Below are 17,636 nucleotides of genomic sequence, written 5' to 3'. Positions count from 1 at the left end.
GCGGTGAGTAGGTCGAGCCTTCAACTTGGAGAAAAACACATTTCATAACAAAGATGCCAACATTAAATATTTCCGTTTCGGTAAGTGTTTCATGTTTTTGTGTAAGGACAATCTGAATTCCTAAACGGCCCATATAAAAATATCGAACACATTGCTTTTTATTTTTCAAATTAATTTAAATAATGCATTCAGATCAATAAATGCACACTCAAATAGAAAAAAAGATTGCAAACATGATATTTATCATTTCATTTATGATTTAAAAATGTCATTTAGGCCTACCAATTGAACATTGCATTTACCAGTTGAGCATTTCCTTATCATTTGAGAATTTCCTCTATCATTTGAATTATGGCAGGACAAAAACTTCCATAATTTGTGGATCGTCGTACACATTGTGAAACAAGGTAAAGCATTTGCGGATTGTGGTACACCTTTGAGGAACGTAGTAGCCTACACTTGTGGATCGTGGTTATGCATTTGCGATTAGTTTTGCGACAATTATGACCATAGTTGTTATTTAAAAAGCAGTTTTATTGGTCACATGTTGAATACCATGTCATTATATTGTTTTGTTCCTTTAAATAATATGGCTTTTATCAAATCCCAACTCACCACATTAAACATGTTGTTTTGTTTGGCATGGAATGACAATCCATAGGCTATATGAAAAATAAAAACATCAAAGCCAAAACACTATTTTGCTCTACATGTAAACACAGTGATTGAGAGGGGGTGAACTGGGTCACTGTATGACAGTAAAAGATGACCCAGACTATCAGCAAGGAAAACATTCTGTTGTGGGCTGGGTCCAACCCTGTCTTAACTGGGGATTTAGTTGTCAACATACATGATTCATCACTAAATCACTTCAGGACATTATCCGTGTCAACTCTCTTCCACTCACAATCCAAGTCATACGCTAGATCAAAACAAAAATAAAACAGAGGTAATCCACAACATGCACATACTCCCTAATCCGCCTTGTTCAATAAGTGATTTCCTTGTCCATACGTCCCATGGTAGCATCTTTTCTTCCGGTCACTTCTGTCTTCACCTCTCATCCTCCTTTCCACCTTCTCCTCTCATCCTCTCCATCTCCCCCTCTCCTCTTCACCTCCCCCTCTCCTCCATCTTCCCTGCCCCCTGCTGTTTCTATTTTCACATCCCCTCTCCTTGACCCTGGTCTCCTCAGGTCTCTCAGGATTGGTCGGTGGGGCGTATCCAGCTGACCGGCAGCCACTGGGGTTCGTCCTGCGCCCGCATCACGGCTGTCAGAAGCTGCAAGCACGAATCCTGCAGATCGTCGTTCACGATCACGTGGTTGAAGAATTGGCAGAAGTGCATCTCCATCTTCCTGGTGGCATCCTCAATCTCCTGGATGTCCTCTTCCTGAAAGAGGGACAGAAGATCATCACACACGTTTACATTGAACATTTTATTCATTTTGTAGACCCCTTGATCCCAAAGCAAAGTACACACAGTGCAGACAGAAAGTACAGCAGAGGATCACGTATCAAAAGTGTTCCAACAGTGTTTTGGTGACCAAAGTCAAGGAACGTTCTGGATTTACCAGCCACATCAAAAAGTAACCACATCTCAGCAAGCAGGCAGGGTGAACAAAAAAAAGACACTTCTGACCAGACCAACTAACCTTCTGACAACCACTGGTATCATTCCCCAGACCTGTTACAGTCTCTCTTAAGGACACAGGACCTTCCAAATCTAACTGAAAATCCTGCGGTTGTGGTGCTTACTTTGAAAGGTCTGTCGACGTAGTAGTTGGGGGTGATCTGGGCATTCTGTCTGGTCTCCCTCATACGTTCTGCACAGGGAGGCTTCACAAAGATGATGTAGGCCCGCAGCTCATGGGTCCTCACGTACGGGATGGCCTGAAGGGGGAGGTGAACACACAGTGAGTCTTAATGGACTGCATGGATACCCTGATGGTCCTTTTTGCCTCTCATTCACCCCTTCACACACACACACAGTTGGTGGCAGAGCCGCCATGCAAGGTGCTGGCCTTCCCATCAGGAGCAAGGGAGTTAGGGATCAAACTGCCAACCTTGCAAGTTTTAGGTTGGTTAAAAGTGCTGATCTGTGGGCAGCTGTGAAGCCCTGTGACTTGACTTGTAAAAAGGGATATACACAACTGAAATAAAATACAGTTGAAACCTAGCAGAACTCACTTTAGGCTCGATGTCAATGACACACATTTTCCCTCTGCTCAGAACGTCCTTCACAGCATCCAGACTGGTGCCGTAGAGATGGCCCTTGTACTCCCCGTATTCCAAGAACCTGCCGTCACCCACAATGCCTTGTGTTACATTTACATTTGAATAGTTTAAAAGACGCTGTCACCTGATGCGACGTACATAGAAAGCTCACAGAAACTACAGCAAAAGAACATGGATCAGAAGCAAGAGTTAGAGATGCCACTGTCTGTCACCTAAGTATTATTAGATGGAACAACACTTATTTTTATATAAGCAAGAGGTGAAAAAGCTACCTGTGGTTGAACATCATGTTCTCAAACAGCTCTCTGCTGATGAAGTGATACTCCCGGCCAGACTTTTCATAGCTCTTGGGTGCCCGTGTAGTATCTGTTGGGGTTTAAAAGAAAACGAATCAGTAGATTTTAAATGAACGTTAATCACATACTCTTTATAAATAGTACATGTACACAACAAGCAGGTTCATTTTGTTCAGGAAACAAAGCCTACAGTAGCTATTCAGGCCAGGTACATACGGGGTACGGGTCCCTGGAAGAAATCTGGGTTGATTTCAATCAGTCTTCTCCGAAGTTCATTCACTCCCACGCCAGAGGGACCTTACAGAGAGCAAACACAATATTCTTCTTTCACATAAACACAACATGTACTTTATGACTGAAGTGAAAGATTCAACACGGTTACCTTCAGAGGGACTAACATCATTTGTATTCCCCTGAATGCTATCACTACCCCTGCTATGCTGCTAATTTACAGTGGGGACGATTCAACAGTCTGATGACATTGGTAAGGGCGTGTCCCTACTGTCTGACCCTGACCCTGAGGTCTCACCCAGGAGGGCGATGACGCGGTGCTGGTCCTGCGGCTGACGCTGGTACCTCACCACCTCCTCGTACGGGTTGGCCAGGGCGGTGGCACAGCGCGCGTGGCACGACTGGTTGGCACTGTGCCACCGCCGCCGACAGACACGCAGGCTGCGTCTGAACCCAGCTGCAGGAACCACATTCATTCACATGTATTATATTATTCATAATATTATGTGTAATTTATAAATTATGAAAGATAAAGATGGGAGATGGACGGAGATAAACATGGTTGTCTTTCTAGAAGTTGGAGGGATGAGAGAGGGATGAGAGATAGATGAGAGGGATGGAGAGTACCCAGATAGACTCCATCAGCGCTGCTGCTGAAATCACCCTCGTCTGAATGGAGGAGAAATAAACAGGACAGTGAGATGACAAATGGGAACCACACACACTTGTTGTGTTACTATGCTAGTGAGGTCAGACAATTTACTCCCACTCTAAATCCCAAGCCTCGAATCCAAACCCTAAACTTCACCCGTAATGTAACTCTAACCCTTACACCAATTCTCACCCTAACAACCTAGAAACAACACTTGAAGTTGTGAATTCTTTCTTAGTTTAAAGACATGCTCACCTTCTTTTAGTTCCTCTACAAAACATAATTGGAGTGCATGAACGGGAAGAAAGAGAAACATCATACTACAGTTCCATATAGATCCATCAGAGTGTTGCAGTCAACAGAAACACAGAAGTTATGGAAAGAAACTGCAGAACAGCCACAGCGCAACACGTTCTCAAACTAGAACACAGCACAGAGAAATGACAGAATTCAACAAAGACTCACCTACCAGAATCAAACGCCTCCTCGTCTGTTTTGAAGAAGATAGACGGAAGAAAAACAACAGTTAAGAAGCGTATAGAAATTCAATTAAATTAAAGTATATGAATGATAGTATAGAAACAAAAGTATAGAAATGACACACTACCAAGAAGGTGAGGGGAGGAAAGAGAAGCCCTCACCTGCTTCAACACCCTTCACATCAATAGCCATGAGGTCTTCTTCTGGAGGGGCAGGCATGGAGGACAGATCACAGAGAAGTTAGACACGGTGACCTTAGTCAGACAGGAAGCCCAGACATGACACAGGAAGTCATCTTACCCTCTTCCACAGTGCTCACTTCAGGTAAGCAGGTGAACAGACAAGACACAACCAGAAGCTGTTAAGATACCACTACACACCGAGTCAACTTTTAACAGTTATAAACAGATATACAAGCCATAAAACGAGTCTTAAAACCCCTATTCTTGATATAAATCCTCAAAAAAACTAATTCAGGGATGTCAAGTTAGCTAAATCAGATAGTTGGCCTAGCCTACTTACATGTTTTGATGCAGCTGTTAGGTTGGAAAGGTTGAGACCACCAGAACTCCTTCTGTTTCCTGCAAACAAGACCAGAGATTGGGGTGGTTAATATTATCACAGGCCATCAGTACTAAACAGCACAATCACAAACCGACCATGGGAACCGTCCCAGCATGAACTCTGACCTCCGCAGCAGCTTGGAGGAGGGGACGAGACCAGCGCAAGCCGAGGTGCTGGGCAGTTTCTTAGCCTGCCACCAGAGTGCGTCTGTCTGATCCACAATCTCCAGCAGATCTCCTCTCCTGAAGCTCATGCCAGCGTCGGCACAGGGGATCGCTGGGTCCTGTTGGGGATTGTAGTCTGCCATGGCCCGCATGTACAGCTGGAGGCACAACACACACACGGGAGTAAGGCGAGAGTCCTACCCTCTCTCTGAGAGTTTGGCTTGGTGATGGTGTGAACCGTGATAACTGAAAAGCACTCAAAGACTTTGTTTATAGAAAATAATAAATGTATATAACATTTTGATTTTGAATTTCATTTAAGGGTAGTCCTGGCTCCGGTTGCGGAAGGTGAGACATATATTGGTATCTTCTTTCAACTGTGAACTTTCTACAAATGAAGTCATGTTTGTGTGTGTGTGTGTTTGTTATGCGTCAAAAGGTAAACAAGCTTACATGAGAGGGACTTATAGCGAACAACAGCATGAGTCACTCACCATGGTCTGGTTGTGAACAGCTCTCTCTGTGATGGGAACAACCTTGAACATGATGGTACCTTGGGACTGTGCCTGGAAAACCAAAACACACACACACAATTCACCCTCTTCTGAATGGAGGCAAAGCATCATTGATGACAAATGACAAGGGAGGAGACACACACACACAATCTACCACTAGACTAGGTTTATCCAGTGTATTTATGGGTAGGAAGAGATGCTTGACCTACCAGTATCTGTATAACATGCTCTGGGTCCAGGCCCTCTACAGGGTAGCCGTTCACCTCTATGATCCTGTCCCCTGCGTGTAGCAGACCTGCAGCCAGCCAACAGACGACACAGAAACATGCATCAAACGCAAATCCTCCGACACACTGCAGGGAGGGGAGAGATCAAACCCGACCTCTGAGCTGGGGATGGAGAGACTGGCAGAAGGAGAGAGAGAGGATTCCTATCTATCTCTCGTGTCTCACTTTCTCAGAACGAAAGACAAAGGAAAGCGATCGAGAGAGAGAATAAACGAGAGAGAGAGGTGTAAAGGAGAGAAGTCGCAAAAAGGAGAGCAAGAGAGATGGAGGAGAGTGGGAGGAGGAGAGAGAGGCGTCGCCTCACCACTGCGGTCGGCCAGTCCCCCGTGGATGACGCGAGCCACGGAGATCACTCCTGTGCTTTCATTCCTCTTGATCGTGGCCCCCTGACAGAGAGAAGACAGGGTCTAGTTACAACAGCATCCTGCAACCCATGGCAGGACTGGCGAAAGGGACCCACAGATGGAACCATTATGAACAACAAAGGAATCATGTCCCAGCTAACAGGCATATAGGGGGATGGTCTGGAACAGATAGACACAGATGAACCGGATGCAGCGGTGAATGGAACAGTCCAATGGTTTTCCTCCTCAGCACACAAACCTCCATGGAAACATATAGATGGCGCGGTGAGGATGAGGAGAGATGTGAGGAGGAGAAGACAAGAGATATAAATGCCTGTTTGCCGCCTGTTTCTGGGAGTCTGGAGAAGTCTGGTCGGTGAAGCACAGCAACAGAGTCTCCGACAGAGACATGCACGCTGGACTCACTTCTTCCTCTTCTTCTTCCTCTTCCTCCTCTGATTGGACGGGCTGCACGTCTGCGCCGGGTTCAAGGCTTCCGATAGGCCGTTCGGGAGTTGGGGCCGTTTCTGTGGCGAGGTGGGCGGTGAACTGGTGTTCAGCTCGGCCTTGAGGGAGCCCTGGCGGGAGGCTGGCTGACCAGCCGTCTGGGAGGTGGAGGGTACGTCCACCACGGAGCCGGTCAGGGAGTTGGAGCAGGAAGAAGGGGAGGAGGAAGACGCCTTGCAGCCGTGCTGCTGTAGGACGGCCGGACGGGTTTGGGAGCGTCCACGCTGGCCCTCGGGGTGACCTGGAGAATGGGCGTGTTCCGCAGCCCGTGCGTCGACCTGTGGGCTGTCACACCTCGTCTCGGTGATGGGAGAGTCTGCCGCCCTGCTGGCCGCAATGAGGACCTGCAGCCTGTCCACCACCTCAGCCAGCAGGGTCAGGGCATGGGCATTCTCCAGCACGCTCTCCGACATGCGCTCGGTGGCGGCGGCCATCTTCTGCCCCAGGAGTCGGACGTCGTTGGTGCTGCGCTCCATGGAGCTGGCGGCCTGCTTCACCGTGGTCCTCAGCTCATCCAGGCTCTCCTGCTTGGCTAGCTCCACAGGGGGGCAGCAAAGGACTTCCACTACCCGTTGGCGGTGCATGGGGCTGGGGGGAGCCGTGCGAACCTGTGGGGTGGGCGTCCAGAGGCGTGGAGGGGTGCCAGGATGGACGTAGTCCCCAATAGGAGACCAGTAGCCGGACTGGTAGGGGGATGTCTTTGACCAGGACTGGAGGGGTGGGGTTTGCTGGGGGAGGGGAAGTAGCGTGTCGGCAGATTCTCCCTCCTGTCCACTGTCTAGCTCCTCAATCACATCATCTCCAGAGGGAGAGGTGGAGGAGGGAAGGAGAGGTGGAGGAGGAGTTTGGAGGGAGAATATGAGATATTACTAACCCAAGAACGACTGGAAATATATAGAAACAACAATACAAAACAAATGTGAACAAAGATCTAGTCTTACCAATCACAACAGAGCTGCAAACTGAAGGGGCGGTTCGATTGAGACCTTTTTCCCAGAAGGCATTACTCTGGCACATTCTACAGTTACTCATTGGTTTATAGCGAGGAGGGGGGTGGGAGGGCCGTGAGGGAGGGGCTTGGAGAGCCTCAGCTGATGGGTAGCTACCCCTCCTAGCGGGGGCCCCCTTGCAGCCCAGCTTCTCCCAGGTCAGCTGTCTCAGGGTGTCCCAGCGACGGCGGATGCCCCCTCCAGGGCCCCTCTTTCATGGGAGAGATAGAGTTACCTACTCATCCAGCACATCCAGCACATCCACTATCCAGTCTCAGAGGCTCCTGATGCTGACTGACAGGAATAGACCGTACCCAGAGACTTTATGCTAAAAACAAATATCTCTCTCTCTCTTTATAACATCATCTCTCTCACGCTCCGTCTCTCTCTTTATTTCGCTCTCCATCTCTTGTGTCTGGCTCTCTTCCTCTGTCACACGCACACACACGTTCCTTCTCATCCATGCTTTGAAAGCATCAATACAAACAAATTGTTCAATCACTAGATTAAAATCATAAATCAACCAACCAAACGAAAAACAGATTATACAAGTAACATCTGGTACTTGTTAAATCTTCTGTCACAACATCTGCAACTGTAAGAGTCATGCTTGCAGCAATGCAATGGTAGGTTTCCACTGGCAGAAAAAAAACATGTAGTCTGACATGACAACTTAGTAACCTTAATTGACCTCCAGAACTACTGTGAAGATGTGAAGCTTCCACAGCCCAGACTCACCAGCGTCTGCTTGTTCTTGACGAGACAGACGATCCTCGTGGCTTCCTCGTCGTCAGGCAGGTTGTCGGGGAGGGGCGGGAGCACGGGCTCGTAGTCTTTCTGGGCCACCGTGTCATGAGCCGAGAGAAGCGCCTGGGACACACAACACAACCACTGAAACAGACCCAGACACAACACAACCGCTGAAACAGACCCAGACACCTCACAACCGCTGAAACAGACCCAGACACAACACAACCGCTGAAACAGACCCAGACACCTCACAACCGCTGAAACAGACCCAGACACCTCACAACCGCTGAAACAGACCCAGACACAACACAACCGCTGAAACAGACCCAGACACCTCACAACCGCTGAAATACACCGTGACACAGCATAACCGCTGGCTATCTGTCTGTATATCAAGTGGTCGGTCTGTCTGTCTGGTTATCTGTTTGTCTGGTTATCTGTCTGTCTAGTTATCCGTTTGTCTGGTTATCTGTCTTCGTGTCTGTCTCCAGGCTTCACCTGGAGGTGCGACCCTCGGAGGAGGGTGTCGAGTTCCTGGGCCTCGGCGGAGGGCTCCGCCACTGACCTCAGGTCTGCCAGCACCTGGGGAAGACAGGGATAGCATCTGTGCACTCTAGTGCTTAGCGTGCCTGGTGGTTGAGGTACGGCTACCATGGCGTTGTGGCAAGTCAATTCAGACTTGAGGAGGCGGGTTAGAGAGAAGGAGGGGGGCTTACCTGGTGACAGAGAGCAGAGGCGTGGGGGAGGACTGGGGAGGGAGGACTCCTGTGGTGCTGCTGAAGGAACTCATACACCTGGGAGGATGGAAGAACACTAGAGATCAGTGTGAGTGTGTGTGTGAATGTGTGTGTGATCGGGTTTAAGGGTGTGTGGGTGGATGGTGAGTGTGTGAATAGGTTTGCATTGAGGTGTGTGAGTGTGTTTGTGGGTGTGTCCATGAGCATGTGTCTGTGCGTGTGTATGGAACACCCCCCAGTACTGCAGTTTCCTAGCTGACCTTAAGTAGAGATTTGAGCCATGGAGCATTCAGTAATGTGTACAGCAGATCTGCTCCATTAATATCCTTGTCGATGGATATCTTCACCTCCTTGATCACATCAGTCAGGATCTGCTTAAGCCCTGGACAACACACACACACAGTCACATACACACACGCCCTCCCACCGACACACAAAAGAACATACACAGACATTAGAGAACATCAAGAGGATTATGAAAATGGTATGGGAGAGAAGTTCGTTATGTAAAGAGGTTTTTTTTCCTCCGATTACCGTGTTCTCCTAATTCCGCGTGAGCCGTCACCACCTGCGCCTCCACGGCCTGCTTCATGCTACCGTCTGCCCCTACACGCGCCTCCGCGACTCACTGCCAGGGAAAAAAAATACTTTTACCTCTTGAAACCCAAATTGTTCTTTTATGAAGCATCAGGTGTATTTGATACGTTTCATCTACCAGCACGGACAGAATTTACTGTGATGGTTGATGACATGGATGTAATTTCAAATGTCCTTTGTCTCTCCCAGAGGCTAAGTGATTACAAGCCCAGCTCCTCTGTCAAGAAGGTCAAAAGTCAGTGACACACTTCGGAGCTGTCTAGTGATCCTCTCTTCCCTCTTACATAGACACTGTATTTTTTGTATACAACTTACACGGTGTTGAGTGCGCCATACTGATACAGCTTCAGATAATAGGCCTACTGAACAAGGACAATCCACCGTGAGAACGATTTAAAAACGTCCCTCTAAGGGTGAAAAGCACAATCCAGCCCCCTGCAGTTAAAGGATCGCTCCGAGTCCATTACCGGCCAGCGACGACGACACCCGTTACACTACTTACCTCCGTACCTCTTCTCCAAGTCCCCCCAGAGATAGAACCGTTAATTGTGTCGCATTCGGAAGCTCTGTTGACAGTATGGTCCAAATTAAAGAAGCAGGTTTCCTTCCGGAGGTACGCAGGGAGCGTGTCGGCGTTTTCACTCTGGAGTACCCATAAAGGAATGGGGCTTGTAATCCTTCTCTATCCCACTTAATCCCAGGCAGGATAGCCGCCTCTGCCGGAAGCAGCGTATTCACCGTCTGTCCAGGGGCTCCAAAGCTTCTTAACTCTTTCTGCTTTTAACACACGTAAGACAGTGATGACACAGCCTGGTATAGCTCCCAAGTCCAAGAAAACCTGGACGTTTAATTAAACACTGAGCTGCAACAAGCAACAGCTGGAAGCGCTTCCTACGCTCGACCTGAGCCAGAATCATTTATTTTGCTCATGGTAGTTATCTCTCTGCTGATGTTGTTTCACTACGCTGCACAATCTGGATTGTTGACATGTGGCCACATGATCCTACATGACAGTCCCTTTAAAAATAGTACAGTACCCCATATTGGGACTTGAACTTTAAACGTATATTATCTCCTGTGTTGTAAAAGGCTTTGGCCTCAACTATATATTTTAGTTTTAACATGAATTCTCTCTCTCTCCCTCTCTGTGTGAAGGCCTTTAGGTGTATCCCAGTTAAGAGGATTGTTACTGTAGTTTGGACTCAGTGAGATCTTCTGACACACAAATCCAGACAAAAAAATTAAATTAAATGCAGCTGGACGACCAGCCCGCCCACAGTTCCATCGCTCATCAGATCACTTTATTGCCTTTTTGTCTTATGTTCGTATCTGACAGAAATGTACAATTTAGGAAGATGAGAATCTTTGAATTGAAGTAACAGCCACTTTCTACAGGGCCTTAATGAAACACCTCATTGATGCTGTACAGGTTACTGGTGTCACAGCACCTGGAGAGAGATAACCACACAGTCAATCACCGGTGGAAAGCCTCTGGTTTGCTGATCACCATAGCCTACTTCAAATACAAATATAACAGGAATATTAATACCTGATCAACTGAACATCTTTTTAAAATCTGGTACTTAAATACATTTAAAATAGCACTTTAACATGGACGGTGTGAGTCCTAATTAACAGTGCGTCACCAACCATGTCCCACAGAATCAGCTCAACACTGTTGATTCATTTATATCAAAACAATGACTCGACTCCATCTGCACTGATTTTTGGACTCACTAAAGTTAATTTGATTACACACCTTGAGGGAATATTACAATGTAAATATTTAGAACTTTCTCTATTGGTTCATTGAGGCGATAATATTAAACACCAGAAACGGATGGGTGTTTCTGATCTTTCTTCAATGACAGCCTCGTGAACCGTCCAACTGTCATATTCCTCCCAACTTCCTCTAGGGAATCAGTCTTCTATTCAGGCAGTATGGAACCATGTTGGTTAGGACTGGACCACATCAGTGTGGTAGTCCCAAACAGAATTGTCTCATTAAATACTCTCATCAGCTGAGATGTACATAGATCAAAACACTGATAAAGAAACAGGTAGGAACTTCAACAGGAAAGAAGGTTTCCTTTAACACTTCTAAAGCCTTGGATACACTAGAACCTTCCGTCTTCATCTAAATTGTGGACCATTTCTTAAGCCATGTTGTAAACGTAAAATAATAATAAAACATACTAAAATAATAAGTGTTTCAAAAATAACATACAACGTACAGACTGTTAAGACATATCCATCAAAACAGGGAGAACAGTATTACAACCACCAGATCACCTCAGTAGATTCCAACACAGACCCCCCATGCATGGAAGAACATGAGGTCAGCAGAACGGTGTGATGGAAGAGCTCCCCCCGGGTGAGGGGACACCTGGTGCAGGAGAGAGCACAGGCTGACGCTCAGCTCACAGGTGGAAGACCCATCAGATGACAAGCAGCCATCAGAGTCCGTTCAGGAACCAGGAATGAATGAAACTCTTCACAGTGGATCGTCTTTAGTTCCATGGCACATACAAACACACAGACTCACAAACACACTCAGCTGTGTGTTATAATACTGAGGGGAAACTGATCCGAGCTTGAATACTGATTCTCACGCTTCAACAATGGCCAATACAGTAAGCTCAGTTGTGTATGTGAGTGGTGTGTATCTGTATGTGAGTGGAGGTTAGTGTGTGTGTGTGTGTGTGTGTGTGGGGGGGATGACTGGGCCCCAGCACAGCAGATGGGCAGTAAGCAGTCCCTTCACGGTGATCCTCCTTTGCCTGCCCTGACACATCACCCCTCCAATCCCGGGCCCGGGGTCGCCCGGGTCGTCGGGCCCTGCCGCCTCATGCTGAGAGCAGGGGGTGTGGAGCGGAGCTCTCCGTCTGTCTGGGGGAGGGGGGGGTGGTGGAGCGGGACACAACGAGCTTAGGAGATCTTCTCATGCTGGATCTGATAGTAGCACGCCTGGGAGAGGGGAGGGAGGGGGGAGGATGGAGAGAGAAAAAGAGAGCAAATCAGGATCAACTGACAGTAACCTAACCTAGAGATTTCCAAACAACATTCCATATACAATCCATTAATGTAGGCTGTGATATAAAAGATTGCCAGTCCAAACAGACAAGATTTTATAGTATACTGGATAACCGAGGGTTGTGTCTGTGTATATATACAGTATCTGTGTGTGTACCTTGAGTGTAGTAAACATGATCCCATGCTCTCCGTGCTGGACACAGGGATCCATCAGGTCTTCAATCAGACTGACCTCCGACCCCAGGTTCCTGATTCTGAAACACACCATTTTGTCGTCAAGACAACAGCGACACACTCCAGTGACCGCCGCAATCAGCGGTCAGCTTAGTGGTCCAGAATCCCCCCACAGGTCACACCCTGGGGTCGGAGGGCGCAGGGATGCTAGAATGATCCTGATTGGTGGGAATCTGGAGGTGGGGGAGGAGCATGCCACTCACCGCGCTCGCAGGACCACATACAGGAAGACGGGAAACAGGTCATCCATGGACCACAGGAAGTCCTCCTTCAGCAGGGACAGCACTTCCTGTGTGATGTCCTCGAAGGTCATTTGGATGACCTGCAGCTTGTCTGATGGGGTGAAGGTGGTGCTGGGGGGGGGGAGAGGGGAGCACACACACACACACGTCAGACGGCTCATCACTTCCACCTGAGTGTTTGAGTCGGTGTTTGGATCCTGTTAGCAGCCTACCTGATCTGCTGCAAGGTCTCTACTGCAGACGCAAAGCAGGAGTCCTTAGTAGTGGAGAGAACCTGGGTGAGAGAGAGAGAGACAGGGAAGAAGAGAGAGGGAGGGAGGGAGAGGAAGAGAGACAGGGAGTGAAAAAGAGAGGGAGAGAGAGAGGAAGAGAGACCAGGAGAGAGACAGGGAGAGAGAGAGATGCATGAAGTCCACTGTAATAACATGTTCGGTCATCTGTGTAGTGGAGTGATGTTCTACCTGCTGCTTGTCTCCCAACACTGGGTCTGAGGAGGAGAAGGACACGGGCCAGAACTTCCTGAAAGACAAAGACCATGATCTCATAGACCTGTGTGTGTGGGTGTGATGAAGACGTGTGTGTGTGTGTGAGGGCGTCACACTGACTGCTGCACTCCCAGGAAGGCCAGCAGGGCCAGGTCGGGCTGCTTGTTGAGCCTGATGACACAGTCCCAGTAGGCGTCGTCCTCGCGCTCCTTCTCCAGGGCGTACAGCGTGAACAGAGGGGGGTAGAGACGAGGCAGCAGCACGGGCAGGAGCAGGGCCGAGCTGCTCACCACATGCCTGCAGGACCACGCACACACACACACACACACACACACACACACACACACACACACACACACACACACAGACAGACATACACACAATATTGGATTTGCTGACGCCATCATGCTTTTTTGGGGGGCATATTATTGTCCCAGCTTGGAGGGGTGTGTGTGTGTGTGTGTGTGTGCTGCAATCCTACCCAGGTTTGGGGGACTCTAGCTGGTTGCTGGTGGAGGAAGTCTCCTTCGTGTCCAGGCTGGAGGGTTCTGGGATGAGACCGCCCTCTTCTGGTAGATCAGGGAACAGGAACCTAACATCCACAGAGGCAGGTATACTTCCAGTTACATGTGATTCATCTAGATACACTAGCTCTCCAGGTAACTGTTAACCGTCCCCCCCCGTCCCCCGTCCCCCGGCCGCAGGCTGACCTGACCAGCTGGAAGATGCGTGCCAGGTAGGACATGACCTCGCTGACGGCCTGGGGGAGGAGCCTGCGGTTGGCGCCCACGCCCACGTAGGTCATCCTGTAGACGGCCACCAGCGCCTCCAGCAGACGCCCCAGGGGGTGCAGGGGGGTATCACACGCCTGAGGGGGGGGGGGGGAGGGGGGGAGTAGACATGTGGTTGGTCCATGACCAGACCAATGATCTCGGTATCAGCTACTTAGTAGTCTCTCTCTCCTCCTCTCCCCCCCCCCCCCTCTCCTCTTATCTCTCTCCCTTTCCCCCTCTCTCTTTCCTTTCCATTCTCACCCCCCGCCAACCAAGCCCCCCCCCCCCCCCCCCTCGGTGTGTCCATCTGGAGACGGGGATTAGGGAGGGGTTTATGTGGGCTCACCTTGATGAGGTAATGGCGGATACTGTCGTACGTCTCCATGGTAACAGGGCCAGTTTGCTGTGGGATAAACTCCAGACTCTCCAAGGTCTTACTGTGAGTGCGGCTCAGTCCCAGCTCCGGGCTGGAACACACACACACACACACGGTCAGTGCTACAGCAATGTTGTCCCAGTAGTGTGTATATGTGTGTCTTATGTGTGTGTCTGTTAGTGTGTAATGTGTGTGTATCATGTGTGTACCTGTCTCGGTGCTGCCTCCTGCTGGAGGTGAGGGCCACAGCGATGCGGTCCCAGGCCTGGCCGTGCTCCCCCTGCCCCGGGGCCTCACAGCCCAGCTGGCTCCAGCACTCCTCAAACACAGCCCTCCACTTGTCCTCCGCACACACCACCAGGCGGCCCAGCTTACTGACGACACACACACACACACACACACGCAGGCATGCATATGCACACGCAAACACACAAGCATGGCTTATTTACTTTGTCTCAGTATTACAACAAATCTGAGTGTACTTGAAAGACATTTGAACACACACAAACAAACAGACACAGGGAGACATGCCCACAAACACACACCTGTCTTGGCCAGGTCTCCCTTGAAAAAGAGATTCTTAATCTCAATGGGACTCTCCTGGTTAAATAAAGGTTATTATTATTACTTACACAGAGTGAGTCTTGTCCTTGTCTGTGTCGTAGAGGTTGGGTTTGAAGTAGGAGCCTGTGACCTTTAACCCCGAGCCCCACTCCCCAGAGAAGGAGCCTTCAAACAGGTCTCCATTAGGCATGGTGAGCACCCCCTGCGGAGGGCAGCAGACATGAGCATGGGTGCGTGTGTGTCCTGTGTGTGGTGCGTGTGTGTCCTGTGTGTGGTGTGTGTGTGTCCCTTTGTGTGTGTATGGTTAGTTTTCAATCACCTTCCCATTGAGAGTCCAGTCCTCTGAAAATTCCCCTTCATAAGAAGTATCATCTTCAGACAGCAGCACCCCAGTACCCTGAGAGAGAGAGAGAGAGAGAGAGAGAGAGAGAGAGAGAGAGAGAGAGAGAGAGAGAGAGAGAGAGAGAGAGAGAGAGAGAGAGAGAGAGAGAGAGAGAGAGAGAGAGAGAGAGAGAGAGAGAGAGAGAGAGAGAGAGAGAGAGAGAGAGAGAGAGAGAGAGAGAGGGAGGGCGAGGGAGAGGGAGAGGGAGAGGGAGGGAGAGAGCACAGATGAAGGTTAAATACCGGCTCTGGCTAGCAGGAGGAAGAGGAAGAGGAGTGCGTGTCACCATCATCTTGTTGTTGCAGAAGGCTCCTTCGTAGTAGAGGCCAAACTGGGTGACGATGACGCCTGTGCCCTGCCGCTGGTCGTCCTGCCACATGCCCATGTGCTTCTCCCCCCTGGTGATGTCATCCAGCACGCCGTAGCCACACTTCCTGTCCTGCAGCCAGTGGCCGATGAAGACGCTGGGGCAGCAGGAGTTGAGGGTGCCGCTGCGCAGCATGCCGTGGCCGTGACGCATGTTGTCCTGGAACGAGCCCTCGTACACCTCCCCTGTGGCATACCTGCACCCAGAACCACACGCTACAAATACACTGGGATAGATGTGGTCTACACTGGCTAGGCTAGATTACATTTACATTTAGTAGACGCTCTTATCCAGAGCGACTTACAGTAAGTACAGGGACATTCCCCCGAGGCAAGTGCCTTGCCCAAGGACACAACGTCAGTTGGCATGACCGGGAATCGAACTGGCAACCTTCGGATTACTAGTCCGACTCCCTCACCGCTCAGCCACCTGACTCCCTCTTTAGAACCACCATGGACTAGACCTGGTCTACGCAGGCTAGAACCATAGTGGACTAAGCTGCACCACCACACAGCCAGGCTGTCTCTCTGACCTGTGTGACCCCTGACCTGCGTGACCCCTGACCTGCGTGACCTCTGACCTGTATGACCCCTGGCCGTGCATCTTCCCCTCCTTCCAGTGACCCTGGTAGTGGTCACTCTTGTTCAGAGCCTTGTTGGGCACCACGTAGTCTCCATACCTACACACACACACACACACACACACACACACACACACACACACACACACACACACATACTGGTTATTGTACCCATGTGAGGACCTTGACTCAGACCCCACGAAGTGAGGGCCACCCTATCTGGAGGAGCAGGGAGCCTGAAAAAATATATTTTAGCACTAGGTGGCTCTCACGAGGCCAGAAGTCACCTCAAAATCACCATACACTCGTAAGAAAAAATATGTGCACAGACCCGCCGGTGTGAGGACCACTGGTTACTACTCTGTTACTAGGTAGATTTTAGATCACATGACTTTTCTTTTGTCCACCACCGGATCGCCATTTTTGGTATATGCCGCTCATATACTGACTATGGCTTTCACTTTAGTTGTCGACAAACCAATTTGCACGAGTTTAAATTAAACGATTTAATGTAAAAGCAGATTGTGGTGTATGGGTTTTAATGGACTTATTTTGATTATGTATTTTAACTACCGAACTATTACAGATGCGTTAGCAATTTTCGCATGAAATTATTTAGGTCACGTACGCACACAAGCACAAAAATTATTTAAACAACGCCGAATGCAAATCTATTTAACTACCTGTGTAATTAGGCAGGTTAATACAGTAAAGTCACTCACAAAATAACTGATACCTGCTAAAAAATATATTGACTTACCAATACGGCAGACACATGTTGGCAATCTTCTTTAAGATCTTGCAGTCTTTTAGAGCGTTAAACCGGTATAAAAAAAAAAGATCTACAGTATTCATATCTCCTGACGTCAGTTAACAACGAGTTAGCTAGCACAAGGAAACTGGTTAATTATTTAGCTTACAGCAATCCTGGCCACGACCAATCAATGAAGTATGAATGAAATCCATAAACTATAAAAATGTTGGCCATATTAGTAAATTAGCAGAGGGGTTGATAACCCAAAATAATTCATTATAATCAGAATCAGAAACCGGTTTATTTCCAAGTTGCCTACGTTTTCACATACAATAAATTATATTTGGTGCTGTTGGTGCAGACAAACACAGTAGTTATATAAAGATTGATAAAAGATAAAAATTGTTAGTGGATAAATGAGTGGTTCTCAACTGCCTTTTTGTGTGTATGTTGGTGTGTTTCCCAATTACCATTTGCAGTTACATATAAAATGAAT

At 48.6% G+C, this 17,636-nt stretch overlaps 2 protein-coding genes across 2 annotated transcripts in view; both read right to left on the bottom strand.

Annotated features, from left to right (window-relative positions):
* Positions 1-1,200: 1,200 nt before the first annotated feature.
* On the bottom strand, positions 1,201-9,345 carry mpp4b (MAGUK p55 scaffold protein 4b). Its single transcript, XM_067260250.1, has 21 exons — positions 9,288-9,345; positions 9,014-9,135; positions 8,733-8,810; positions 8,515-8,598; positions 8,005-8,136; positions 5,731-5,812; positions 5,340-5,434; positions 5,119-5,184; positions 4,586-4,782; positions 4,419-4,477; positions 4,197-4,214; positions 4,058-4,099; positions 3,886-3,906; positions 3,672-3,686; positions 3,392-3,433; positions 3,063-3,221; positions 2,750-2,830; positions 2,510-2,603; positions 2,190-2,298; positions 1,758-1,892; positions 1,201-1,392 (listed from the first exon to the last, which is right to left on the bottom strand). Exons 1-21 carry the CDS (start codon positions 9,343-9,345, stop codon positions 1,201-1,203), a joined length of 1,881 nt encoding a protein of 626 aa, XP_067116351.1.
* Positions 9,346-11,843: 2,498 nt separating this feature from the next.
* The window catches only part of als2b (alsin Rho guanine nucleotide exchange factor ALS2 b), a 37,227-nt gene continuing 31,434 nt past the window's right edge, over positions 11,844-17,636 (bottom strand). The window contains exons 20-33 of the mRNA XM_067260203.1: positions 16,387-16,485; positions 15,726-16,002; positions 15,377-15,454; positions 15,126-15,259; positions 14,703-14,867; positions 14,464-14,584; positions 14,055-14,212; positions 13,826-13,936; positions 13,465-13,641; positions 13,321-13,378; positions 13,072-13,133; positions 12,821-12,970; positions 12,541-12,637; positions 11,844-12,317 (exon numbers count right to left, since the gene is read on the bottom strand). Coding sequence (XP_067116304.1) covers positions 12,279-12,317; positions 12,541-12,637; positions 12,821-12,970; positions 13,072-13,133; positions 13,321-13,378; positions 13,465-13,641; positions 13,826-13,936; positions 14,055-14,212; positions 14,464-14,584; positions 14,703-14,867; positions 15,126-15,259; positions 15,377-15,454; positions 15,726-16,002; positions 16,387-16,485 — 1,726 coding nt within the window. The 3' untranslated portion in view covers positions 11,844-12,278. The remainder of the gene's footprint in view (positions 12,318-12,540; positions 12,638-12,820; positions 12,971-13,071; positions 13,134-13,320; positions 13,379-13,464; positions 13,642-13,825; positions 13,937-14,054; positions 14,213-14,463; positions 14,585-14,702; positions 14,868-15,125; positions 15,260-15,376; positions 15,455-15,725; positions 16,003-16,386; positions 16,486-17,636) is intronic.

Source organism: Osmerus mordax, chromosome 22 (genome assembly GCF_038355195.1).
Source record: "Osmerus mordax isolate fOsmMor3 chromosome 22, fOsmMor3.pri, whole genome shotgun sequence".
NCBI lineage: Eukaryota > Metazoa > Chordata > Actinopteri > Osmeriformes > Osmeridae > Osmerus > Osmerus mordax.
Note: the sequence above shows the minus strand (reverse complement) of the source record. Positions and strands in the feature narration are given on the sequence as shown.